At 46.9% G+C, this 27548-nt stretch overlaps 1 protein-coding gene across 1 annotated transcript in view; it reads left to right on the top strand.

The window, feature by feature from the left end:
* Nucleotides 1-23167, top strand: part of SETX (senataxin) — a 56963-nt gene extending 33796 nt beyond the window's left edge. The window contains exons 15-25 of the mRNA XM_060757140.2: nucleotides 1385-1486; nucleotides 2668-2783; nucleotides 2891-2962; nucleotides 5737-5886; nucleotides 7893-8000; nucleotides 11037-11242; nucleotides 14435-14527; nucleotides 15956-16120; nucleotides 17908-18006; nucleotides 19670-19757; nucleotides 22002-23167. Coding sequence (XP_060613123.2) covers nucleotides 1385-1486; nucleotides 2668-2783; nucleotides 2891-2962; nucleotides 5737-5886; nucleotides 7893-8000; nucleotides 11037-11242; nucleotides 14435-14527; nucleotides 15956-16120; nucleotides 17908-18006; nucleotides 19670-19757; nucleotides 22002-22640 — 1838 coding nt within the window. The 3' untranslated portion in view covers nucleotides 22641-23167. The remainder of the gene's footprint in view (nucleotides 1-1384; nucleotides 1487-2667; nucleotides 2784-2890; nucleotides 2963-5736; nucleotides 5887-7892; nucleotides 8001-11036; nucleotides 11243-14434; nucleotides 14528-15955; nucleotides 16121-17907; nucleotides 18007-19669; nucleotides 19758-22001) is intronic.
* The last annotated feature ends 4381 nt before the right edge of the window (nucleotides 23168-27548 follow it).

Raw genomic sequence — 27548 nt, 5'->3', positions numbered from 1 at the left:
ATGGGCCTCGGGGGCACGTTTCTGTCGTGGCTCCGGTCCTTCCTGGAGGGACAAACCCAGATGGTGAAGCTGGGAGACGCCTGCTCGGACCCCTGGCCTTTGACCTGTGGGGTCCCGCAAGGCTCTATTCTGTCTCCCATGCTTTTCAACATCTACATGAAACCGCTGGGAGAGGTCATCCGGAGTTTTGGAGTTGGATGCCATCTTTATGCAGATGACACACAACTCTACTACTCCTTTCCATCTAATTCCAAGGAGGCCTCTCGGGTGCTGGACGAGTGCCTGGCCGCTATGTCGATCTGGATGAGGAGGAACAAGCTGAAGATCAATCCTGACAAGACAGAGGTCCTCCTGGTCGATCGCAAACCGGATCGGGGTATAGGGTGGCTACCTGTGTTGGACGGGGTTACACTCCCCCTGAAGCCACAGGTCCGCAGTCTGGGTGTCCTCTTGGATTCCTCGCTTACACTTGAGGCTCAGGTGTCGGCGGTATCCGGGAGGGCCTTTGCACAATTGAGACTTGTGCGCCAGCTGCGACCGTACCTCGCGAAGGCTGATCTGGCCGGGGTGGTCCATGCCTTGGTCACCTCTAGAATGGATTACTGCAATGCGCTCTACGTGGGGCTGCCCTTGAAAACGGCTCGGAAACTACAATTGGTCCAGCGGGCAGCGGCCAGGATGCTAACCGGGGCTCATTATCAAGAGAGGTCTACCCCTCTGTTTAAGGAGCTCCACTGGCTGCCATTTATTTTCCGAGCCCAATTTAAGGTGCAGGTACTCACCTACAAAGCCCTGAACGGTTTGGGACCACCCTACCTGCGTGATCGCATCTCCATCTACGAACCCACACGCTCACTCCGGTCATCTGGGGAGGCCCTGCTCGTGATCCCACCCACGTCGCAAGCGCGCTTGGTGGGGACACAGGACAGGGCCTTTTCTGTGGTGGCCCCCCGACTTTGGAACGCCCTTCCAAAAGACCTTCGACAGGCCCCTACTTTGGCAGTGTTCAGAAAGAATCTAAAAATTTGGCTGTTCCGATGTGCCTTCTCAGATTAGGAATTCCCCATCCCAAGTCCTAGAAGCACTTTAGTATAATTAAGATCGCTGCACACTGCACTATTTTAATCCTACGTTCCTCCTGCCACTTTTAACCCTGTACCCACTACTCTGGCCGGCCCAGTTTTAAAGGGTCCTGATGTATTGTTCCTGTTGTTGTTATTTTGCTTAACTATTTTGATTTGCTCTTGTTTTTGCTGTTGTGTTATGTTTTGCTGTATTGGTGTTTCTGAGGCTTCGGCCTGTGTAAGCCGCATCGAGTCCTTCAGGAGATGCTAGCGGGGTACAAATAAAGTTAATAATAAAATAATAATAACTTTCCCTCCAGGAAACTGTGGGGACATCAACTTGGTGCGTTTGGGGCAGCAGAAGTCGATTAGCAAAGATGTCCGTCGGTTCAGTCTGAATGACCAGATCGACCACAGAATCAGTGAGTAATGGCCTTTCCGGTCTCTGCGAGGGTTGCTTGCCGTTCTGTCCTTTGGAGCGATGGAGGGGACTCCAACCCTTGTGCGCCGCCCATAATACCGCCCATGGAGTCAGTCCATTGGGTGCCAATCTGTTGAGGCCTGATCTGAGGAGGAGAGGGACCCTTTTGTGATGGGGTCTTGTGCTCCTGAATGGGAGCCCCCCACTCCTGTGGTGCCTCAGGGAGAAAGCAGCTCTCTTCTGGATGATGGGATTTGCCTCACAGACAGAATGATTGAGAATGTTTCCCATGAAATGCTGTCAAAGGCTCTTCCTGACCCTGGAGGAGGCGAGGAAGGTAGAAGAGACTGGATTGCTGCTTATAACTCAGCACCTTCTGTTACGGAGAGATTTTTTTTCATGTCAGGAGTGACTTGAGAAACTGCAAGTTGCTTCTGGTGTGAGAAAATTGGCCGTCTGCAAGGACGTTGCCCAGGGGACGCCCATATGTTTTGATGTTTTTACAATCCTTGTGGGAGGCTTCTCTCATGTCCCCACATAGAGAGCTGGAGCTGACAGAGGGAGCTCATCCACGCTCTCCCTGGATTTGAATCTGCGACCTGTTGGTTCTTCAGCCGTGCTGGCGCAAGGGTTTAACCCATTGCGCCACTGAGGGCTGTATGGAGAGATAGCAGCAAGGAAAGGCAGTTAAGGTTTTCCCAGTGTTGGAAAGATAAACAAAGGGATTCCAGGTGTTTCCCATCGTGGTCAACTGTGAATCGCACATATGGTAGTTTCTGCACCTGAGCAGACAGCTTCGGAACCTTCTAGATAGATTTGAAAAACTTTTCTGGCAGTTTGTATACAGCTCTTTGTTTAAGGATTTTTGGCTTTACTTTCAGTATTGGACTCAAGAAGGTTATGACTGTAACCTATATTTTGGAGTGAATTTGGAAGCCAGTATTTGGGATGTACTTCTGCTTTTGCCTTTTATGCATACTTTGGAAATACAGCCGGGTGCTCAATCCGACTCCGGCTTCAAACTTGCCACCTTCTGGTCTGCAGTGATCTATGGCTGCTGGCGATTAACTAGCTGTGCTACAGCCCAGCCCTAATTTGGACTAATTGGCTCTTCATTTTGGGGGGAAAGGGGTCGCATAGGTGGCTGGGCTGCAACCAAATCTCTCTCCTTGAACTGCACAGTCAAGGCCACGCTGGGCAAAGACCAGGATCTTCAGAAGCGGAAGGAAGACCTGGACCGGCAGCTGGACCTGCTCTCGCGCGAACGGGCCATTTACCGCAGCGAGAAGAGGGAGAAGGTGAGTCCTCTCTGGCATTATGTCCAAGGGTGGCTCGGGAACAGCGGCCCGCCTCATCCGGGGACGATGGAAAAGCTTCCTCTTGTGCCATTTGGCCTCTGTTTCAGATGCAACAGCTGGATGACGAGATCTGCCGCCTGTCCAAGGAGAGGCAGCGCCTGGCTTCCCAGCTGAAGGAGGTAATTTGGGCTTCTTCTCCATCAAAATAACATTGGAAGGGAATTGGAAAACACACTCAAAAGAAAAGGGAGCAAAGCACAGCTCCTGCTGCATTTTGAAAATACTCTTCCGATCCATGAATTTTATTTATTATTAGCTGTACCCGCCACGCGTTGCTGTGGCCAACCTTCCCTCCCTCTTTCTCTCCTTCCTTTCCTCTTTCTTTCCTTTCCTCTTCTTCTTTCCCTATCTCTCATCTTTCTTCCATCTCTACCTGTTTCTTTCTTCCCTTTCTTTGCTCTTTGGTTGCGTCCTTCCATCCTTCCTTCCTTCCCTATCTTTTGTTACTTCTCTCCTCCTTCCCTCTTTTTCCTTTCACTTTTTTATTTCCTTCTCTCCTTCCTTGCTTCTCTATCTTTCTTTCTTTCCTTCTTTCCCTCCCTGCTTCTCTCCTTCTTTCCTTCCCTTTTTCCCTCTTTCTCTTTCTCTCTTGACTGTCCATTCCATTTAATATTGTATTTATATCTTAGAAACAAGGAAAGGAGGAAGGAAGGAAAAGAAAGAAGGAGAGACAAGGAGGGAGGGAGGGAGGGAGGGAGGGAGGGAGGGAGGGAGGAGGAAGAAAAAAGGGGGTGAAGAAAGGAGGGAGGGAAGGAAATGAAGGGGAAGGAAATGAAGAAAGGGAAAGAAGGAGGAGAGGGAGGGAGGGAGGAAAAGAAGGAAAGGAAGAAGGAAGGAGGGACAGGAAGGAAGGAAAAAGGAAGGGAGGGAGGGAAAGAAGGAAAGGTGGGGAAAAAAAGGAGGGACAGGAAGGGAGGGAGGAAGGAGAAGAAAGGAAAGAGGAAGGAAGGAGGGAAAGAAAGGAGGGGGATGAAGAAAGGAGGGAGGGAAGGAAATGGAAGGAAATGAAAGGGAAAGGAGGAGGAAAGGGAGGGAGGAAAAGAAGGAAAGGAAGAAGGAGGGACAGGAAGGGAGGGAGGGAGGAAGGGAGTAGGAAGGAAAGAAGGAGGGACAGGGAGGGAGGGAGGAAGGAGGGAAGGAAGGAAATGAAGGGGAAGGAAATGAAGAAAGGGAAAGAAGGAGGAAAGGGAGGGAGGGAGGAAAAGAAGGAAAGGAAGAAGGAAGGAGGGACAGGAAGGAAGGAAGGAAAAAGGAAGGGAGGGAGGGAAAGAAGGGAAGGGAGGAAAAAAAGGAGGGTCAGGAAGGGAGGGAGGAAGGAGAAGGAAGGAAAGAGGAAGGAAGGAGGGAAAGAAAGGAGGGGAATGAAGAAAGGAGGGAGGGAAGGAAATGGAAGGAAATGAAGAAAGGGAAAGAAGGAGGAAAGGGAGGGAGGGAGGAAAAGAAGGAAAGGAAGAAGGAAGGAGGGACAGGAAGGAAGGAAAAAGGGAGGAGGGAAAGAAGGGAAGGAAGGAAGGAAAGGGGGGAAAGAAGGGAAGGGAGGGAGAGAAGGAAGGTCCTTCATTCAAGCACCATGGACCTTCCTCGCAGACATTCAATGCTATTAGACATACAACATATATATATAGACAGACACACAGAGGCAATTTAACATTCTAGGTTTTCCGGCTTCATGAGGGTATGTTCTGTTCCAGCCACAAGGGGAGCTGTCACTTAACCGTCCACTTGTGACACTGATTCCTTGATGGAGCACTTCTTCATTCTTGCGCACGCTGCTGGAAGGTTTTTATGGTGTTGTAAATTAGTTAAATTAGCCTCCTGCATAAAGCGGTACAGCATTCCCTCACTTATTGCGAGTCTTATGTCCCAGTACCACCCGCAAAAAGCAAAAATCCACAAAGTAGGGACGAGAGATATATATCTATATAAATAAAAATGTAATGTTCGTTTGTGGGATTAACAGAACTCAAAAACCACTGGATGAATTGTCATCAAATTTGGACACAAGACACCTAACAACCCCATGTATGTCCTTCACTCAAAAAAATTACTTTTGTCATTTGGGAGTTGTAGTTGCTGGGATTTATAGTTCACCTACAATCAAAGAGCATTCTGAACCCCACCAACGATGGAATTGAACCATACTTGGCACACAGTTCTCCCATGACCAACAGGAAATACTGGAAGGGTTTGGTGGGCAGTGTCCTTTGGTTTTGGAGTTGTAGTTCACCTACATCCAGAGAGCACTGTGGACTCAAACAATGATGGATCTGGACCAAACTACATGAATACTCAATATGCTCTGTGATTGTAGTTCACCTACAATCACAGAGCATTCGGAACCCGACCAGAATTGGGCCAAACCTCCCACACAGAACCCCCATGACCACCAGAGTGGGCCACAGCAACGCATGGCAAGGGACGGCTAGTCTATATAAATAAAAATGTAATGTTTGTCTGTGGGATCAACATAACTCAAAAACCACTGGACGAATCGACACCAAATTTGGACACGATACATCTATCAGGCCAATGAGTGACCACCACTCATAAAAACACTGAAAAACACAGAGGAAGGGACTTAAAAAGTAAATGTCTTTTGGGCTGCATAGGTCAACAGCAAGCTAGACTATTAATGGTTGGGAGCTCGCACTGACCCAGGCTGGCTTTGAACTCAAGACTGCTGTGTTTTTATGAGTGATTGTCACTCATTGGCCTGAGAGGTGTCTTGTGTCCAAATTTGGTTTCAATTTATCCAGTGGTTTTTGAGTTATGTTAATCCCACAAATGAACATTACATTTTTATTTATATGGATTAATGAATAATAATAATAACAATATAATAATAAATGATAATAATAATATAACGATATAATGGTGCTGCTTCTTCCGGCAGGTGCGTGGGCGTTCTCAGGAGCTAAAGGCCAGCGTTATCCTGGAGTCGCACGTGGTGTGCTGCACACTCAGCACAAGCGGAGGGGGGCTGCTGGAGTCGGCCTTCCGGAGACTGGGAGGGGACCCCGTCAGCTGTGTCATTGTGGATGAGGTCAGGCTGGGGGCGGGGCAAGGGGTGGGGCAAGGGGGGTCGCATCACATGGGGGGGGGGCACAGGGGTCAGTCCAGAGCAATCCCTGCCCAAGGAGTCCTGGCACTCATTCAAGCAGATGCAGCAGTCATCATTGATCTCCATTTCACTAAAGTGGGCGGGCGGAATAGGCAGAAGCACCATCAGAAGGAAAGCAGGGCTCCTCAATGGTCACCAACTTCCCTCTTCAGTGCCTTTGTCAGTGACTTCCTTCCTTCTTGTCTTTCCTTCCTTCCTTCCTTCCTTCCTTCCTTCCTTCCTTTTCCTTCCCTCTTTCTTTCATTCTTTCTTCCTTCCTTTCTTTCTTTCTTTCTTCTTCCTTCCATCCATCCATCTTTCCCTCCATCTTTCTTTCTTTCCTTCCATCTTTCTTTCTTCTCTTTCATTTCTGCCTTCCTTCTTTTCTTCCTTTCCTCCTTCTGTCTTTCCTTCTTTCTTTTCTTCTCTTTCCTTCCTTCTGACTTACTTTCCTTCTCTTCTCTCTCCTTCCTTCCTTCCTCCCTTCCTCCCTTCCTTCCTTCCTTCCTTTTATTCCCTTTCTTTTCTTCCTTCTTACCATCTTTTTTTCTTTTTCCTTCCTTCCTTCCATCCTTCCATCTTTCTTCCATCTCCTTCCTTCTGTCTTTCCTTCTTTCTTTCCTTCACTTCTCTTTCCTTCCTTCAATTTTTCCTTCCTTCCTTCCTTCCAGCTTTCTTTCTTTTCTCTTCTCCCTCCTTCCTTCCTTCTTGTCTTCCTTCCTTCCGTCTTTCCTTCCTTCCTTCTTTCCTTCCATTTTTCTTTCTTTCCTTCCATCTTTCCTGCCTTCCTCCCATTTTTCTTTCTTTTTTTTCTTTCTTTCCATCTTTCCTTCCTTCCTTTTCCTTCCCTCTTTCTTTTTTTCATTCTTCCTTCCTTCCTTCCTTTCTTCTTCCTTCCATCCATCCATCTATACATCCATCCATCTTTCCCTCCATCTTTCTTTCTTTTCTCCTTCCTTCCTCCCTCCCTCCCTCCCCCTCCCTTCCTCCTTCTTTCTTTTCTTTTCTTTTCTTCCTTCCTTCCTATCAACTTTTTTCTTTTTCCTTTCCTCCTTCCATCTTTCTTTCTTCCCTTCTCCTTCATTTTTGCCTTTCTTCTTTTCTTCCTTTCCTCCTTTTTTCTTTCTTTTCTTTTCCTTCCTTCCTTCCTTCCTTCCGTCCGTCCGTCCGTCCGTCCTTCCGTCTTTCTTTCTTTCCTTACCTCTTTCCTTCCTTCCCTCTTTCTTTCTTTCCTTCTGTCTTTCTTTTTTTTCTTCAGCTTCCTTCCCCCTTTCTCTCTTCTTTCTTTCTTTTGTTTCTTTTCTTTTTTCTAACATCTTTCTTTCCTTCCATCTGTCTTTTTTTCTTTTCTTTTTTATCTTCCCTTTCTTTCCTTTTTCCTACCAACTTTCTTCCTTTCTTCCTTCCCTTCCCTTTTTCTTTCCCCTTTCCTTTCCTTTCTTCATTCTATCCATCTTTCTGTCTTTCTCTTTATTTCAGAGGCACCCAACGTGGGCCATAAGCCGCTTACTTGGGGCTTAGCGGGGCCTCAGAAGGAGGAGGCAAAGGCAGGGAAGGGAAGGAAGGGCCCAGCTGTCAAAATAGGAATTCAGACATCCATTATAGAAGGGGGATTATTACATATTCTGGGAGGAAGATGAGGGAGCCGGGAAGATTAAGGACTGATAATTATAATAATCCCTTCTGGAGCTCTCTCCCATGGGATAGAACCACCCCCTTCCGCCACGAAGGAGCACCCAATCAGAGCATTCCTCACAGATGGCCACCCAGCCTCTGTTTAGAAACCTTCCTCAAACGCTCCCATTCTCATATAATAATAATACATAATATTGCCTTCTGGAGGGGAGAGTGATCAGACAGAGAGAGAGGAGCATTGGGCTCAAGAAGGGCCTTGGCTCCATTCTATCCCTCTGGCGTTTTCCCATTCTGTCTCTTTCTTGCTCCCAAAGGCAGGGCAGACCTGTGAGGTGGAGACTCTCGTCCCGCTGATCCACGGCTGCAAAAAACTGGTCCTGGTGGGAGACCCCAAGCAGCTCCCTCCCACCGTCAAGTCCATGGTAAGGAGGCCAGCCGGCCATCTGTCGGGAGGGATTGGATTGTGTCTTCCTGCCTGGCAGAATGGCATTAGAAGGTTCTCTTCCAATTCTAGGATTCTGGTATCTCTCTGTCATACCTGTTGTATCCATTTATCTATCTGTGCCTCTATCTAACTAATGTATTCATGGATATCATCTATGGCTGGGTGGCTATCTGTCAGGAGGAATCATGTGTACCTTCTTTGATGGCAGAAAGGGGTCCCTCCAACTCTCTGAGTCTGTCTATTTGGGAGTCTGTGTATCTCTGTGGGGGTTGGTCTGGATGGCCTTTGGGGGTCCTTCCAACTCTGTGTGTATCTCTCCAGGGATTGGTCTGGATGGCCTTTGAGGTCCCCAGTGTCTCTTTGGGAGTCTATCTATCTCTGTGGGGTTAGTCGAGATGGCCTTTGGGGGTCCCTCCAACTCTCTGAGTCTATCTCTTTGGGAGTTTATCTCTGTGGGGGTTGATCTGGATGGCATTTGGGGGGTCCTTCCAACTCTGTGTATATCTCTCCACGGATTGGTCTGGGTGGCCTTTGAGGTCCCCCCAACTCTTGAGTCTATCTCTTTGGGAGTCTATCTATCTCTGTGGGGGTTAGTCTAGATGGCCTTTGGGGATCCCTCCAACTCTCTGAGTCTGTCTATTTGGGAATCAGTGTATCTCTGTGGGGCCTTTGGGGGTCCTTCCAGCTCTGTGTGTATCTCTCCAGGGATTGGTCTGAATGGCCTTTGAGGTCCCCCCAACTCTTGAATCTATCTCTTTGGGAATCTATCTATCTCTGTGGGGGTTAGTCTAGATGGCCTTTGGGAGTCCCTCCAACTCTCTGTCTATTTGGGAGTCAGTGTATCTCTGTGGGGCCTTTGGGGGTCCTTCCAACTCTGTGTGTATCTCTCCAGGGATTGGTCTGGATGGCCTTTGAGGTCCCCCCAACTCTTGAATCTATCTCTGTGGGGGTTAGTCTAGATGGCCTTTGGGGGTCCCTCCAACTCTCTGAGTCTGTCTCTTTGGGAGTCTATCTATCTCTGTGGGGGTTAGTCTAGATGGCCTTTGGGGGTCCCTCCAACTCTTAAGTCTATCTCTTTGGGAGTCTATCTATGTGGGGGTTAGTCTGGATGGCCTTTGGGAGTCTCCCCCAACTCTGAGTCTTATCTCTTTGGGAGTTTTTCTCTGTGGGGGTTGGTCTGGATGGCCTTTGGGGGTCTGCCCAACTCTATGGGTCTGTCTGCTTTTTGGGGGGTAGGTCTAGATGGCCTTTGGTGGTCCCTTCCAACTCTCTGAGTCTGTCTATCTCTTTAGGAGTCTACCTATCTCTGTGGGGGTTGGTCTGGATGGGCTCTGGGGGTCTATCTATCTTGGGATTGGTCTGGATGGCCTTTGGAGTCCCTTTCAATTCTCTGAGTCTATCTCTTTAGAAGTCTATCTGTGGGGGGTTGGTCTGCATGGCCTTTGGGGATCCCTTCCAACTCTATGGGTGTATCTCTGCGGGGGTTGAACTAGATGGCTTTTGGGGGTCCATCCAACGCTATGGGTCTATCTATCTCTTTGAGGGTTGGTCTGGATGGCCTTTGAAGGCTCTTCTAACTTTATGACTCTATGAATACCCAGCCCTAATTTACCGATAAGCCCTGGCCCTGTAGTTTGCTTGTTGCACAAGCCCAGGCCCTGCCCTTTCTAGTCTGACCATGCACACCATATTCCTGGTTGTTGAGGTTAGTTTGTTGCATTTTTACAATGCTTTTATAATTTGCTGTTTTTAATTGTTTTAATTAGATTGTTTATATTATGTTTTATGTTATTATGTTTATAACTGTGTTTTTGCTGGTAAATTTTGTTGTATGCTGGGCTTCGGGGAGATTGTGGCGGTGGATAAGAATTATTATTATTATTATTATCATTTATATGTTTGGGGGCCCTTCCAACTATGAATCTATCCATCTCCATTTTGGAGTAGGATTGCATGGTCTTTGGGGATCCTTCCAACTCTATAGGTCTATTGACCTTTGGGGACTCTGTGGGGGTTGGACTGGATGACCTTTGAAGGGACCCTTCCAACTCTGTGAGTCTATCCATCTCTTTGGCAGTTGGTCTGGATGGCCTTTGAAGGCTCTTCCAACTTGATGACACTATCTATGTGGGGGTTGGACTGGGTGGCCTTTGGGGGCCCCTCCAGCTTTATGAATCTATCTATGTAGGGGTTGGTCTGGATGACCTTTGAAGTCTCTTCCAACTTGATGACACTATCTATGTGGGGATTGGACTGGGTGGCTTTTGGGCGTCCCTCAAGCGCTATGGTTCTATCTATCTCTCCAGGGGTTGGACTAGGTGGCCTTTGGGGGTCCCTCAAGCTCTATGGTTCTATCTATCTCTCCGGGGGATGGACTAGGTGGCCTTTGGTGGCCCTCCAGTTGTACGAGTCTATCTATGTAGGGGTTGGTCTGGATGACCTCTGAAGGCTCTTCCAACTTGATGACACTATCTATGTGGGGGTTGGACTGGGTGGCCTTTGGGGGCCTCTCCAGCTTTATGAAACTATCTATGTAGAGGTTGGTCTGGATGACCTCTGAAGGCTCTTCCAACTTGATGACACTATCTATGTGGGAGTTGGACTGGGTGGCTTTTGGGCGTCCCTCAAACGCTGTGGTTCTATCTATCTCTCCGGGGGTTGGACTAGGTGGCCTTTGGGGGTCCCTCAAGCTCTATGGCTCTATCTATCTCTCCGGGGATTGGAATAGGTGGCCTTTGGGGGCCCTCCAGCTGTATGAGTCTATCTATGTAGGGGTTGCTCTGGGTGGCCTTTGAAGGTTCTTCCAACTTGATGACATTATCTATGTGGGGGTTGAACTGGGTGGCCTTTGGGGGCCCTCAAGCTCTACAAGTCTGTCTATGTAGGGGTTGGTCTGGGTGGCCTTTGAAGGCTCTTCCAACTTGATGACACTATGTGGGGGTTGGAGCGGATGGCCTTTGGGGGTCCCTCCATCCCTAGGTTTGTGTCACCTTTTTTGCTTGCTTATGTGCAGAAGGCGCAGGACTTCCACTTTGACCAGGCGCTGATGAGCCGCCTCTGCCGCCTGCTGGAGGGGCCCCGGACCCCGGAGGAGGAGGAGCCGGCGGGAGGTCCCCGGAGGAGCCCCGTCCTGCGGCTGAGCACCCAGTACCGCATGCACCCCGAGATCTGCCTCTTCCCCTCCAAGTACATCTATGGGGGGGCCCTGTGCACAGACAGGTGTGTACACACATCCCTCTCGCTCCTTTACTACTCCCACTAGTAGTAGTATCATTACCAGCAGACTCTACTACAACAACATAATTTTTAATATTATGAGGTATATTATTTATATGATTATTATTTTGATGCTACGAATAATAATATAGAATATATATTCTAGAATATATAGATATAATAAGAAAATAATATAATGTCTATAATATTGGAGAATGTTTTTATTAAGATACGCAAATGATTTATGTTTTTAACACTCTTGGTATGATTTTGTATCATGTGTTAATGTTTTGAAATGTTTGATGGTGTTTTTGGGCATCGAATCGTTGCCATTGTAAACCGCCCTGAGTTGCTCGAGGCTGAGAAGGGCGGTATACAAATACAGCAAATAAAATAAATAAATTATTATTATTATGAGGTGGTTATTATAATCGGAGTTAGACATGACTAAACTTAATGTCAGGAGAAAACCTTTACCCTTTATGCTGTTATAATCAATAATATATATTATATTTTATATTATTTATAGTGTTATTATTATTTTGAAGTTATAATCATCATCACCAATAATATGGCATTGATAACCCAGGGACAAAAATCATGTGACATAATTATTATTTACTTTATTTGTACCCCGCTAGCATCTCCCGCAGGATTCGATGCGGCTTACAATAGGCCGAAGCCCAACACAAAACAACAATACAATATCTAGCAAATAAAAACAGTTAAGCAGAAAAAACAATAACAATAGCAATACGATAAGACAATATTAAAAACTGGGTCGGCCAGAGTGGGGTACAAGGTTAAAAAGTTCTGATGTGTCGGAGGAGTATGGGATTATGATATAAGTGCGGTGTGCAGTGTGCGGTGATTTTGGTACTAAAGTGCTTCTAGGATTTGGTACTGGGAGATTCCTAATCTAAAAAGGCACGTTGGAACAGCCAGGTTTTCAAATTCTTCCTGAAGACTGCCAGTGTAGGGGCTTGTCTGAGATCTTTCGGGAGGGTGTTCCAGAGGCGGGGGACCACCACGGAGAAGGCCCTGTCTCGCGTCCCCACCAAGCGCGCTTGTGACGCGGGCGGGATCACGAGCAGGGCCTCCCCAGATGACCGGAGTGAGCGTGTGGGTTCGTAGACAGCGATGCGGTCACGCAGGTAGGGTGGTCCCAAACCGTTCAGGGCTTTGTAGGTAAGCACCTGCACCTTAAATTGGGCTCGGAAAATAAACGGCAGCCAGTGGAGCTCCTTGAACAGAAGGGTTGACCTCTCTCTGTAAGGGGCCCCAGTTAACATCCTGGCTGCTGCCTGTTGGACCAGTTGGAATTTCCGAGCCATTTTCAAGGGCAGCCCCACGTAGAGCGCATTGCAGTAATCCAGTCTAGAGGTGACTAAGGCATGGACCACCCCGGCCAGATCAGCATTAGTGAGGTACGGACGTAGCTGGCGCACAAGTCTCAGTTGTGCAAAAGCCCTCCCGGTCACCGCCGAAGCCTGAGCCTCAAGCGTGAGCGATGAATCCAGGAGGACTCCCAAGCTGCGGACCTGTGGCTTCAGGGGGAGTGTAACCCCGTCCAACACAGGTTGCCACCCTATACCCCGATCTGGTTTACGATCGACCAGGGGGACCTCTGTCTTGTCAGGATTAATCTTCAGCTTGTTTGTCCTCATCCAGATAGACACAGCGGCCAGGCACTCGTCTAGCACCCGAGAGGCCTCCTTGGAGTTGGGTGGAAAAGAGTAGTAGAGTTGTGTGTCATCTGCATAGAGCTGGCACCTAACTCCAAAACTCCGGATGACCTCTCCCAGCGGTTTCATGTAGATGTTAAAAAGCATGGGAGAAAGAATGGAACCTTGCGGGACCCCACAGGTCAAAGGCCAGGGATCCGAGCAGGCATCTCCCAGCTTCACCAACTGGGAACGACCCTCCAAGAAGGACCGGAGCCACGACAGAACCGTGCCCCCGAGACCCATCCCAGAGAGTCGACCCAGAAGGATACCATGATCGATGGTATCGAAAGCCGCTGAGATGTCCAAGAGAACCAGCAGGGTCACACTCCCCCTGTCCAGTCCTCTACGGAGGTCATCCACCAAGGCTGTCTCGGTGCCGTGACCAGGCCTGAAACCAGACAATAATGTTATTGTTGTTTCATCATCAATAATATTGTTTGTATTATTATTATTATATTGAGGTTATTCTTATCATCAATAATAATAATTATCATTATTCTATTCGATGTCCCCCTTTTCTCTTCCAAAATGGTACAGAACTGTTTAATGGAATAGTTAATTGCATCCTATCACTTGAACAAGGATCCCCCAGTGGCGCAGTGGGTTAAACCGCTGAGCTGCTGAACTTGCTGACCGAAAGGTTGACGGTTTGAACGTGGGGAGTGGGGTGAGCTCCTGCTGTTAGCCCCAGCTTCTGCCAACCGAGTAGTTCGAAAACATGCAAATGCGAATTTATTTATTTATGACATTTATATGCCGCCCTTCTCACCTTGAAGGGGACTCAGAGAGGCTTTCAATATATATATATATATATATATATATATATATATATATATATATATATTACACACACACACACGCACATACATATAATACATTATATTATTAGCATAGTACAATATCAGTATTAAATATTGCCATATTGTACTATACCATTATATTGTAATATTATTAGTAATATTACATGTAATGTAAATATATATAAATGTAATGTAAATATATATAAATATATCGAGTCCCTCGATAGAGGTGAGAAGACCGGTATACAAAACTCCTAAATAAATAAATAATATATTATTATTAGTATTATAGTGCTAATATTATTATTATATAAATCAACAGGTACTGCTTCTATGGGAAGGTAAGGGCGCTCCATGCAGTCAAATAACCTTGGAGGTGTCTATGGACAATGCTGGCTCTTCAGCTTAGATATGGAGATGAGCACCAGAGTCATTCGCTTCAGAGTTTCCTATATCTCTGTATCGCTTACTTTCTGGATGCTCTCTCCTACGTAAACGTGTTCCCCGCAGGTAGAACACAAGGCAAGGGCTCCTCTCTCCTCTGTAAGCATTCTGGATTCATGCCTTCTACCTTCGCCTCCTCTTTGCCTCCCTTTGGATCTCTACTGCTTTCTCTTGTAGCAAAAGGCCTTCGATGTGTGTTTTCATGGCTTTCCCTTTTCCCCCAGGCAAACAGCCGAGAACCGCTTCTCTCTGGAGTGGCCCTTCCAGCCCTACTTGCTCTTTGATGTTCTGGACGGCAAGGAAGAACGCGACAGCGAGTGAGTCCCTCCTCCCTGTCCATTCGCCTTCCCTCTGGGACTCACTTGGCCTTAAGCTCAAAATGAAACAACAACAACAACAAAAAGGGGACTGGGGGGCTTTTGCTTGTGAAACCTGAAGCAGAGACTAGGCAGAGCACTTTGAATCTATCCTTTCCTCTGCTCATTCTCTTCTGTCTATCTGTCTGTCTGTCTTTCCTTCCTTCCTGTTCTTCCTTCCTTCCTTCTTTCCTTCCTGTCTTTCCTTCCTGTCTTTCACTCCTTTCTCTTTGTTTCTTTCCTTCTTATCTGTCCTGCCTTTCTTCCTGTCTGTTCATCCTTCCTTCACCTTCCTCCCTCCCTCCCTCCCTCCCTCCCTCCCTCCCTCCCTCCCTTCCTTCCTTCCTTCCTTCCTTCCTGTCTTTCCTTCCTGTCTTTCCTTCCTTCCTTCCTCTTTCTTTTTTTCCTTCTTATCTGTCCTTCCTTCCCTCCTATCTTTCCATCCTTACTTCTTCCTTCCTTCGCTCCCTCCCTCCCTCCCTCCCTCCCTCCCTTCCTTCGTCTTTCCTTCCTTCCTTCCTTCCTTCCTTCCTTCCTTCCTTCTTTCCTTCCTTCTTGTCCGTCCATCCTTCCCTCCTATCTGTCCATCCTCCCTCCCTGCCTCCCTCCCTCCCTCCCTGCCTGCCTGCCTCCCTCCCTCCCTTCTTGTCTGTCCTTCCTTCTTCTTTCTTTCGTTGCTTCCTACCATCCATTCATCTTATTTCTTTCTTTCCTTCTTATCCATCCTTTCTTCCTGTCTGTACACCCTTCCTTTCTCTTCTTCCTTCCTTCATCTTTCTTTCCTTCCTTCCTTCCTTCCTTCCTTCCTTCCTTCCTTCCTTCCTGTCTTTCTTTTTTCTTCTTCTTTCTTCCCATCCTTTTCCTGTCTCTTCCTTCCTCCCTTCTTGTCTTTCTTTCTTTCCTTTTTGTCCATCTGGTTTTTCTTCCTATCTGTCCATCCTTCTTCCTTTCTTCCTTCCTGATTTTCTTTCTTTCCTTCTTTTCTTCCTTCTTCTTTCTTTCCTTACCATCCACCCTTCCTTCTTCTTTCTTTGCTTCCTTCCTTCCCTCCTGTTTTTCCTTCCTTCCTTCTTATCTCTCTTTTTTTCCTTCTTGTCTTTCCTTCCTTCCTTCTTCCTTTCCTTTCCTTTCCTTTCCTTTCCTTTCCTTTCTTCTTGTCTATCCTTCCTTCCTGTCTGTCCGTCCTCCCTTTCTTTTCTTTCCTTCCTTGCTGTCTTTCTTTCCTTCCTTCCTATCTTCCTTCCATGCTTCCTTCCTTCCTGTTTTTCTTTCTTTCCTCCCTGCCTTCTTGTCTATCTTTCCTTTCTGTCTGTCCGTCCTCCCTTCCCTCTTTCCTTCTTTCCTTCCTTCCATCTTTTTCTTTCTCTCTCTCTCTCTCCTTTTGTGCAGCTCCTACGCGAATCCCCATGAGGTCAGGCTGGTGCTGGAACTGGTGAAGCTGATCAAGGAGAAGCGCTGGGACCTGGGCTTCCGCCAGGTGGGCATCATCACCCCCTACAACGCCCAGAAGCGCAGGATCCGGAGGCAGCTGGACGCCGAGTTCGGAGAAAATGGGTACGTTGAAGACCTTCCTTCTTCCTCAGCTTAAGAGAGGATCTTGGCAGGATCAGAGTTCAGAGGCTTAGGATATCCGTGGCCAGAGTGAAATCAATGGAATGATGATGATGATGATGATGATGATGATGATGTAATCCTGGAGTCTCCCAAAGGCCATCCAGTCCAACCTTAAAGGAAACTACTGTCCAAACCCTCTCGACAGATGGTCACCCAGCCTCTGAACACTAATAATAATTAGGACTAATAATAATACTAATAATACTAATAATAATTCTATTATTAATAATAATATAACCCTAGAGGTGGAAGAAACCCCCAGAGACCATCCAGTCCAACCTTACAGGAAACTACTGTCCAAACCCTCTCGACAGATGGTCACCCAGCCTCTGAACACTAATAATAATTAGGACTAATAATAATACTAATAATACTAATAATAATTCTATTATTAATAATAATATAACCCTAGAGGTGGAAGAAACCCCCAGAGACCATCCAGTCCAACCTTACAGGAAACTACTGTCCAAACCCTCTCGACAGATGGTCACCCAGCCTCTGAACACTAATAATAATTAGGACTAATAATAATAATACTAATAATACTAATAATAATTCTATTATTAATAATAATATAACCCTAGAGGTGGAAGAAACCCCCAGAGACCATCCAGTCCAACCTTACAGGAAACTACTGTCCAATCCCTCTCAACAGATGGTCACCCAGCCTCTGAACACTAATAACAATTAGGAGTACTACTACTAATAATAATATAGTACAATATAATACTAGGAATAATAATAATAATACAATATTATAATTATATATTTACATTACATGTAATATTACTAATAATATCACCTGTTCGTCTATGTTCAGCACTATTTCCAATTTTAATTTTACATTTGGCCTTCCAATAGTTTTAATTGTATGTTGTCTTATTGATAATGTTATATGTTTATGTTTTATTTTAATCGCTTGTATTGTTGTGATTATTGCTTGTATTGTTGTGTTCGGGCTCGGCCTCATGTGAGCCGCACCGAGTCCCTTGGGGAGATGGTAGCGGGGTACAAATAAAGTGTTGTTATTATTATTATTATTATTATTATTATTATTATTATATAATGGTATAGTGCAATATAGTAATATATAATACTGATATTGTACTATGCTAATATAATATATTGTATGAAAATATATCTTGTAAGCCGCTCTGAGTCCCCTTTGGGGTGAGAAGGGCGGCATATAAATGCCGTAAATAAATAAATATTAATACAAATAATAATTCTATTATAAATAATAATATAACCCTAGCGTTGGAAGGGACCCCCAGAGACCATCCAGTCCAACCCTAAAGGAAGCTACTGTCCAATCCTTCTCAACAGATGGTCACCAGTCCCTGAACACTAATAATAATTAGGAATGCTCCCCTAATTATAATAATATTATTATTATTACTAATAATAATATGAATAATAATTTTATTATTAATAATAATATAACCCTAGAGTTGGAAGGTACCCCCAGAGGCCATCCAGTCCAAACCCATTCTGCCATCAAGGAAGGCACAATCAAATCCTTCCCAACAGAGGGCCATCCAGCCTCTGCTTAATCATTACACTATGTTCCTGGTTTGGAAGCATTATTCCTGTTTGATTGTGCAGTCCTTACTTTGAAAGGAGCTGTTCCATTCCAAAAGCTTCGTTTTTATGGCCCCTTTTGGATACTGAAACCTGGCTCGTATTGCCGTGCAGCCTCCATCTTCTTCTTCTTTCTGCCCTTTCAGTGCCAGCGAAGTGGACACCGTGGATGGCTTCCAGGGACGCGAGAAGGACTGCGTCATCGTGACCTGCGTCCGGGCCAACAGCACCCAGGGCTCCATCGGGTAGGGCTCCCCTCCCACACGTTTCGGGGCCCAAACGGATGACCTTCGGGAGACCCCCTTGGCTTCGGAAAAAGGGGGAGGAGGGGAAGTAAGGTTTTGGTTGTGCCGACCTTTTGAAAGTCTCCTTTGAGAGAGAGGAAGTCTTTGCTCCTTTTTGAAATATTCCTGAGGGCCTTCTGAATCACACAACAATCTACCAAGAAGAGGCGGAATGAGTCTGGCTTCCTCTTTCCTTCCTATTTGGGTCGAGGAAGTGAATTGGATGTCAGCGGGGGGAGGGGGGGGACCCAGAGGGGAGGCGGTCCTTCCTTCCTTTCTGACTATCTTTCCTTCTTCCTCTCTTCCTTCCTATCTGTCCTTCCTTCTTTCCTTCCTTCCTTCCTTCCTCACTTCCTTCCTGTCTGTCCATACTTTCTTGCTGTCTTCCTTCCTTCTTGTCTGTCTTTCCTTTCTTCCTTACTTCTTTCCTTCATCTCTTCCTGCCTGTTCTTCCTTCCTTTCTGTCTACCTTTCCTTTCTGTCTCCTTTGTTCCTTTGTTCTTTCCTTCTCTTCCTTCCTTCCTGTCTGTCCTCCTTTCCTGTCCTTTGATCCTTCCTCTCTTCCTTCCTTTCCATCCTTCCTTTCTTCCTGTCTTTCTTACTTCCTTCTTTCCTTCATCTCTTCCTGCCTTTTGCTCCTTCCTTATTTCTTTCCTTTCTGCCTCCTTCATCCCTGTTTCCTTCCTTCCTTCCTTCTTTCCTTCCTTCCTTCCTTCCTTCCTTCCTTCCTTCTTTCTTCCCATCCTTCCTTTTTTCCTTTCTGTCTCCTTCCTTCCTGTTTCTTTCCTTCCATCCTTCCTCCCTTCCTTCCTTCCTTCTTTCTTTCCACCCTTCCTTCCTTCTTTCCTTTCTGCCTCCTTCATTCCTTTTTCTTTCCTTCCATCCTTCCTGTCTGTCTGTCCTTTCTTCTTCTTCTCTTTCTTTCTTTCTTTCTTTCTTTCTTTCTTCCCATCGTTCCTTATTTCTTTCCTTTCTGCCTCCTCCTTCCTATTTCTTTCCTTCCTTCCTTCCGTTCTTCCTGTCTGTCCTTCCTGTCCGTCCTTCCTTCCTTCCTTCCCTCCCTCCCTCCTTCCTTCCTTCCTTCCTTCTTTTCTGCCTGCCTGCCTGCCAGCCTGCCTTCTTTCTTCCCATCCTTCCTTCTTTCCTTTGCCTTCCTTCCTTCTTTCTTCCCATCCTTCTTTCCTTTCTGTCTTCTTCCTTCCTATTTCTTTCCTTCTGTCCTTCCTGTCTGTCCTTCTTTCTTTCTTTCTTTCTTTCTTCCCATCCTTCCTTCCTTATTTCCTTTCTGCCTTCTTCCTTCCTGTTCCTTTCCTTCCTTCCTTCCTGTCTGCCCTTCCTTCCTTCCTTCCTTCCTTCCTTCCTTTCTTCCCATTCTTCCTTACTTCTTTCCTTTCTTCCTCCTTCCTTCCTGTTTCTTTCCTTCTGTCCTTCATTCCTTTTGAAATATTCACGAGCGTGTTCCAAATCACACAATAATCTGCAGGGAAGGGCCGCACGGTCTCCTCCGGAGGCAGAGTGAGGCCTGCTTCCTGTTTGGGTCGAGAAGTGAATTGGGGGCCAGAGGAAGGGAAGGGGGCCTGCCTTTCTCCCCAAACGTCGAACGCCTTCTTCCCTTCCCTTCCAGGTTCCTGCGGAGCCTCCAGCGCCTGAACGTCACCATCACCCGGGCCAAGTACAGCCTCTTCATCCTCGGAAAGCTGAAGACCCTCATGGTAGGTGCGAGGGGAGGCTGCCACAAGCCCACCAGTGACCATTGGGTGGCCCACGGGGCTCATTAATGGAGGAGACCCTTAGGGCTCAGTGGAGGCCCACAACTCCCCATAAAGGTCCTGAGGCCCACCAGGAAGGAGGCGTCTGCCAACTTGCCTCATCCTGCCTTGTTCTGATCAAGCCTTGTCCTGAGCCGCTTTTCGGACACTAGAGGGCATCCTGGGCCAAGGCACTTCCACCAAGGAACACCACTTGAAAGTGCTATTTCCTGTTATAAAACTTTTCCGTGTTTTTAAGATAGACCCAATTAGAAAATGACATTGATAACCCAGGAACAATAATTGTGTTACATAGTGTTGTTAATGAAGGAAGGAAATACAAAAGGGAAGGAAGAAAGGATGAAAGGGTAGAAGGGAAGGATGAAAGGGTAGAAGGATAAAGGAAAGAGCGATGGAAGGAAAGACAAAAAGGAAGGAACGAGAAAGGGAGAGAGTGAAGGAGGGGAGAAATAGGGAAGGAAGGAAAGACAAAAGGGAAGGAAGAAAGGATGAAAGGGTAGAAGGGAAGGTTGGAAGGAAGGGAAGGATAAAGGAAAGAGCGATGGAAGGAAAGACAAAGGAAAGGAATGAGAAAGCGAAGGAAGGAGGGAGGAAAGAGGGAAGGAAAGAAAGACAAAAGGGAAGGAATAAAGGGTAGAAGGGAAGGATGGAAGGAAGGGAAGGAGGAAGGCAGGAAAAAAGGAAGGGAGGGAGGGAGAAAGGGAAGGAAGGAGGGAGGAAAGAAGGAAGGAAGGAAAGACAAAAGGGAAGGATGAAAGGGGAGACAAAAGGGAAGGATGGAAGGAAGGGAAGTATAAAGGAAAGAGAGAAGGAAGGAAAGACAAAAAGGAAGGAATGAGGGAGAGAAGGAAGGAGGGGAGAAATAGGGAAGGAAGGAAAGACAAAAGGGAAGGAAGAAAGGATGAAAGGGTAGAAGGAAAGGTTGGAAGGAAGAGAAGGATAAAGGAAGGAGCGATGGAAGGAAAGACAAAGGAAAGGAATGAGAAAGCGAAGGAAAGAGGGAAGGAAAGAAAGACAAAAGGGAAGGAATAAAGGGTAGAAGGGAAGGATGGAAGGAAGGGAAGGAGGAAGGCAGGAAAAAAGGAAGGGAGGAAGAGAAGGGAGGAAGAAGGAAGGAAGGAAGGAAGGACAAAAGGGAAGGAAGGGAGGAATAGAAGGATGGAGGGAAGAAAGGTAAGGATAAAGGAAAGAGAGATGGAAGGAAAGAAAGGAAAGGAATGAGAAAGAAAGAGAAGGAAGGATGGAGGAAAGAGGGAAGGAAAGACAAAAGGGAAGGATGAAAGGGTAGAAGGGAAGGTTGGAATGAAGGGAAGGATAAAGGAAAGAGAGGTGGGAGGAAAGACAAAAGGGAAGGAATGAGAAAGAGGGAAGGAGGGAGGAAAGAGGGAAGGAAAGAAAGACAAAAGGGAAGGAAGAAAGGGAGGAAGGGAAGGAAGGAGGGAGGAATGAAGGAAGGAAAGAAGGAAAGACAAAAGGGAAGGCAGGGAGGAATAGAAGGATGGAGGGAAGGAAGGGAAGGATAAAGGAAAGAGAGATGGAAGGAAAGACAAAGGAAAGGAATGAGAAAGAGGGAGAGAGGAAAAGAGGGAGGAAAGAGGGAAGGAAGGGAGGAATAGAACGATGGAAGGAAGGAAGGTAAGGATAAAGGAAAGAGATGGAAGGAAAGATAAAGGAAAGGAATGAGAAAGAGGGAGAGAGGAAAAGAGGGAGGAAAGAGGGAAGGAAGGGAGGAATAGAACGATGGAAGGAAGGAAGGTAAGGATAAAGGAAAGAGATGGAAGGAAAGATAAAGGAAAGGAATGAGAAAGAGGGAAGGAGGGGAGAAAGAGGGAAGGAAGGAAAGACAAAAGGGAAGGATAAAAGGGCAAAAGACAAGGAGGAAGGAAAAAAGGAAGGGAGGAAGGGAAGCATAAAGGAACGAGAGAAGGAAGAAAAGGCAAAAGGGAAGGAAGGAGAAAGAGAGGGAGAGGGAAAGAGGAAAAGGTGGAAGGGACTGGATGGAGGGAGAAAGAGGGAGGGGAGTGAAGAAAGAGAAGGAATGAAAGACAAAAGGGAAAGAGAGAAGGAAGGAAGGAAAGGATGGGGAGAGAGAGAGAGGTCTGAGAAATGACTCCAAGGGGCTGCATCCGGCCCCCAGGCCTGGGTTTGCCCATACCTGCTCTAATTGCATTGGTCCCCTTTTTTTAGGAGAACAAGGACTGGAATGAGTTGATCCAAGATGCCCAGAAGCGGGGCAACATTGTGCAGACATCCGTCGGCAGCTACAAGAGCAGTGCCTTGAAGATCCTGAAGTCCCGCCCGCTGCTTCCGACGATGACGGGTCCCAAGAGGGTGGCACCAAAGGCGGTGGCGGAACTGAGGGCCCCCCCACAAGGGGAGCCTGCCGTTGCAGAACGACGTCCCCCTACATCCGCAGAACGGCATTCCCCTGCACCCTCCTCATCCTCTAAGAAGCCGCCGCATCCTCTTCCTCTCCCGGAAGCGAGGCGGCCCAAGGACCCACGTCTGGCTAGGAGGGGTGAGTCGGTGGGGGACAGCAGAGCAGGCCATTATCCCTCGGGGTCTTCGGTGAGTGTAGAGCCTCCTCGGGGTCCCGCTCCCACTCCACCCTGTGGCGCAAATCCCTCCTTTTCGAACACTGAAGCACTTGCCAGGGCTGTCTTGGCCAAGCTGCATGACCGGAGGCCTTCAGACCGAGGAGAGCACCCTCCTCCAGTCCCCAAAGGTCCCCCCCAGGCCAAGGACATCTCTTCCAACAGCCGCAGAGCCTCTGGGGAGCCACTAGACGGCTCCGTCGACGCCAAGCGGAGGCGTACCACCTGCTAAGCCCTGAAAGTGCCTCGCTTCTTCTTCCTTCTCCTCTGTCTTCCCAGCCGTTGCTGCCTTTCGGGACTTGTTTTATACTGCCGGGCGAAGCCTCGCCTTGTCTGCGGTTCTGTATATTTGTACAGCAGAAGTTTTATTTTTTAAAGAGCGGACACAGAGTCGGCCCCACCGGACCGCTTCCTCTACTTCGTACCTCACTTTGCCATTGCCTTCTTTGCTGCCTTTTGGGGGGGGGGTTGCCCTTGCTAGCCCTCAGTTTCCCAGCTGCCTATTGGATCCATAGCCATTGCCTTGAGGCTTTCCTGGGCTTTGCGGTTTCCCCCCGCGGCAGCCATTTTCACCTCTTTCTCCGGCTCGTCGGAGGTGTTACTTGTTTATTCGCCTGTTTGTTGGCACCTCCTTTGATTCGGGAGGAATATCAGTTTATATACATATATATATATATATATATATATATATATATATATATATATATATATATGCACACAAATAGGTCAGTATTTCAATAAAATACAAAAAACCAAGGATACCCCGAGTCGGTCTGATCTCTGCTCTTCAAACATCCCACACAAATATATACTCGCTGCTTTTTCAGTCCCTTCTGCTGTGTTTTTCAGTGTTTTTATGAGTGATGGTCCCTCATTGGCCTGATAGGTGTCTTGTGTCCAAATCTGGTGTCAATTTGTCCAGTGGTTTTTGAGTTATGTTAATCCCACAAACGAACATTATATACATGTATGTACGTGTGTATGTACATATGGAGCCCCCGGTGGCGCAGTGGGTTAAAGCACGGAGCTGCTGAGCTTGTTGATCGAAAGGTCGCAGGTTCGATTCTGGGGAGCGGCGTGAGCTTCCGCTGTCAGCCCTAGCTTCTGCCAACCTAGCAGTTCGAAAACATGCAAATGTGAGTAGATCAATAGGTACCGCTCGGGCGGGAAGGTAACGGCGCTCCATGCAGTCATGCCGGCCACATGACCTTGGAGGTGTTTACGGACAACGCCGGCTCTTCGGCTTAGAAATGGAGATGAGCACCACACCTCAGAGTCAGACATGACTGGACTTAATGTCAGGGGACTACCTTTACCTTTACCTATGTATGTATGTTAGGCATGTGCGGTCCATTTAAAAAATGGTTCTAAACCAGAGTTTCTCAATCTGGGGATCGGGACCCCTGCAGGGAGTCACGAGGTGGGTTCAGCGGGGTTGCCAAACCCATCAGAAAACACATATTTGGATGGTCTTAGAAACCCCTTTGGCAGAGGAGGCTGAAGGTCTCTGCTGCTGCCCTACTCTTCCTTTTTGGAAACAGACAGCGAATCCTCCCACTAAAAGCCCTCCTCCGCTATGATTGGTCAGCCTCTCAGCCAAGGGGTGGGCTGTTTCTGAGACTCCTGGCGGGGAGGGGGGTGCAGGCATGCTCAACACATGGCAGCGTGGTGCGAGGGAGAGCATGTGGGGCTGGAGGGAAGTTCACATCAAGGCAGGGGGTTCTGTGTGGGAAGTCTGGCCCAATTCTATCATTGGTGGGGTTCAGAGTGCTCTTTGATTGTAAGTGAACTATAAATCCCAGCGACTACAACTCCCAAATGTCAAGGTCTATTTTCCCCAAACTCCACCAGTCTTCTCATTTGGGCACACTGAATATTTGTGCCAGGTTTGGTCCAGATCCTTCATTCTTTGAGTCCACAAATCCCAGTAACTACAACTCCCAAATGTAAATGTCTATTTTCCCCAAACTCTACCTGTGCTCACAATTGAGCATATTGAGTTTTTGTGCCAAGTTTGGTCCCGGTCCATCATTGTTTGAGTCCACAGTGCTCTCTGGATGTAGGTGAACTACAACTCCCAAACTCAAGGTCAATGCCCACCAAACCCTTCCAGTATTTTCTGTTGGTCATGGGAGTTCTGTGTGGGAAGTTTGGTTCAATTCCATTGTTGGTGGAGTTCAGAATGCTCTGTGATTGTAGGTGAACTATACATCCCAGCAACTACAACTCCCAAATGTCAAGATTCTATTTTCTCCAAACTCCACCAGCATTCACTTTTGGGCATATTGAGTCTTCGTGTTGAGTTTGGTCCTGATCCATCATTGTTTGAGTCCAGTGATATCTGGATGTAGGTAAACTACAACTCCCAAACTCAAGGTCAATGCCCACCAAACCCTTCCAGTATTTTCTGTTGGGCGTGGGAGTTCTGTGTGGGAAGTTTGGTTCAATTCCATCATTGGTGGAGTTCAGAATGCTCTGTGATTGTAGGTGAACTATACATCCCAGCAACTACAACTCCCAAATGTCAAGATTCTATTTTCTCCAAACTCCACCAGCATTCACTTTTGGGCATATTGAGTCTTCGTGTTGAGTTTGGTCCTGATCCATCATTGTTTGAGTCCAGTGATATCTGGATGTAGGTAAACTACAACTCCCAAACTCAAGGTCAATGCCCACCAAACCCTTCCAGTATTTTCTGTTGGACGTGGGAGTTCTGTGTGCCAAGCTGGGTTCAATTCCATCATTGGTGGAGTTTGAAACGCTCTTTGATTGTAGGTGAACTATACATCCCAGGAACTAAAACTCCCAAATGACAAAATCTGTCCCCCTGAAACCCCACCCAATTGGGTATATTGGGTATTTGTGCCAAATTTGGTCCAGTGAATGAAAATACATCCTGCAGATCGGAAATTTGCATGACGATTCATAACAGGAGCAAAATTACAATTATGAAGTAGCAACAAAAATAATGTCACCAAAACATGAGGAACTGTCTAAAGGGTCGCAGCATTAGGAAGGCTGAGAATTACTATTCTTAACTGTGTTGAAAAGTAGGGGGCGCTGGCGCTGCGTTTCTAAAGTTCTTTCCAAATTTTGGGGGTAAAAGTTTCGGGACTCTAGTGAAACGTATGAAGTAAGTACTTTCTGAAAGGCAGTCGCGATTGCACCATAGGGAAAATATCACCGGCAGTGGGGGAACTTCAGGGGCTCCTCTCCCCCTCATTTTTGAGGTATCCTGATGAAACTTGCTACAGTGATAGAACACATTGACCACTGTTTGTCCACCAAATTTCAGAATGTTTGACTTAACAATGGAGTTTCTGCAAATTTTCATAATTTCAATTTTTTTTCCAAAAAACACAAGAGCAATCTCCTTGAATTTTATAACCAACTAGCTGTACCCACCACGCGTTGCTGTGGCCAACCTTCCTCTTTTTCTCCTCCTTTCTCTCTTTACTTCCCTCCCTCTTTCCTTCTTCCCTTTTTTCTTTCATTCTCTCCTTCCTTCCTTCCTTTCTTCTCTTCCTCTTTCCTCCCCCCCCCCCTTTTCCTTCCTCTTTCTCACTTTTCTTCCTTCTCTACCTATTCCTGGACTACAACTCCCAGTCCTCCTGATCAATCTATCTGCCTACCTATCTATTTCTATCTATCTAATCTATCTGGAGGATTGCTGGGAGTTGCAGTCCAGGAATAGGACATTGGAAATATGCAGGGATTAGGATGCTCTCAAAGAAATCCAAGAAGAAAGCTTGCATCTTGGAAGCAGTGCATTTGGATCATCCTCCTCTCCTAAAGGGCCTGGTCGAGGGGATGCTGGGAGCTGTAGTCCAAAAGAGAGTGTGGATATGATATTGGGTGTTTTGTTTGCAGGGGGAGTTGTTTTGCGCATGTGCTGTAGCGTCTTTTTGCCTTTTTTGCGTTTTAAGTCCCTTATGCTGTGTTTTCCAGTGTTTTTTTTTTTTGAGTGATGGTCACTTGTTGGCCTGATAGGTGTATTGTGTCCAAATTTGGTGTCAATTCACCAAGTGGTTTTTGAGTTATGTTAATCCCACAAATGAACATTACATTTTTATTTATATTACTAGCCGTCCCCTGCCACACATTGCTGTGGCCCACATGGGGGTTCTGTGTGGAAGGTTTGGCCCAATTCTATCATGGGTGGGGTTCAGAAGGCTCTGTGATTGTAGGTGAACTATAAATCCCAGCAACTACAACTCCCAAATGTCAAGATTCTATTTTCTCCAAACTCCACCAGTGTTCACTTTTGGGCATATTGAGTATTCGTGTTGAGTTTGGTCCTGATCCATCATTGTTTGAGTCCAGTGATATCTGGATGTAGGTAAACTACAACTCCCAAACTCAACGTCAATGCCCACCAAACCCTTGTAGTGTTTTCTGTTGATCGTGGGAGATCTGTGTCCCAAGATTGGTTCAATTCCATCATTGGTGGAGTTCAGAATGCTCTTTGATTGTAAGTGAACTATAAATCCCAGCAACTACAACTCCCAAATGACAAAATCAATTTTTTTTGAGTGAAGGACGTACATTGGCCTGATAGGTGTATTGTGTCCAAAATCTGGTGTCAATTCATCCAGTGGTTTTGGAGTTCTGTTAATCCCACAAACGAACATTACATTTTTATTTATATAGATGACACAAGATAACAGGGGATCATTCCTCCCAACTTTCAGAGACACTAATACAGTGTTCCCTCACTTATTGTAGATGTTAGGTTCCAGGACCATCCGCGATAAGTGAAATTCCGCGAAGTAGGGACGCCCCCTCCCTGGCTCTTCTTCCCTCCTCACCCTCTTTACATTCCTCCTCCTTGGCACCTTTCCCCCTCAATTGTGTCACGGCTGCTGCTGCAGAAGCGGCGGAAGAGGCCTCTTACCACCACTTGGGCCTTGCCACGCCTCCGCTGCCTCCTCAAGCGTGCAGTGGCTGCTGCTGATCCAGAAGCAGCGGAAGAGGCACCTCATCGACACTTGGGCCTCTTGCTGCCATTTGGGTCTCATGATGCCTCCTCCACTGGGACTATCCACTTCTAGAACGATTGAGGATGGTTCCTGCCAAGTGGCAGGAAGAGGCCTAGGCGGCAACAAGGTTCACCTTCGATGCCAGCTTGACCAGGGCGGGT

Source organism: Anolis sagrei, chromosome 11 (genome assembly GCF_037176765.1).
Source record: "Anolis sagrei isolate rAnoSag1 chromosome 11, rAnoSag1.mat, whole genome shotgun sequence".
Taxonomy (NCBI): Eukaryota; Metazoa; Chordata; class Lepidosauria; order Squamata; family Dactyloidae; genus Anolis; species Anolis sagrei.
Note: the sequence above shows the minus strand (reverse complement) of the source record. Positions and strands in the feature narration are given on the sequence as shown.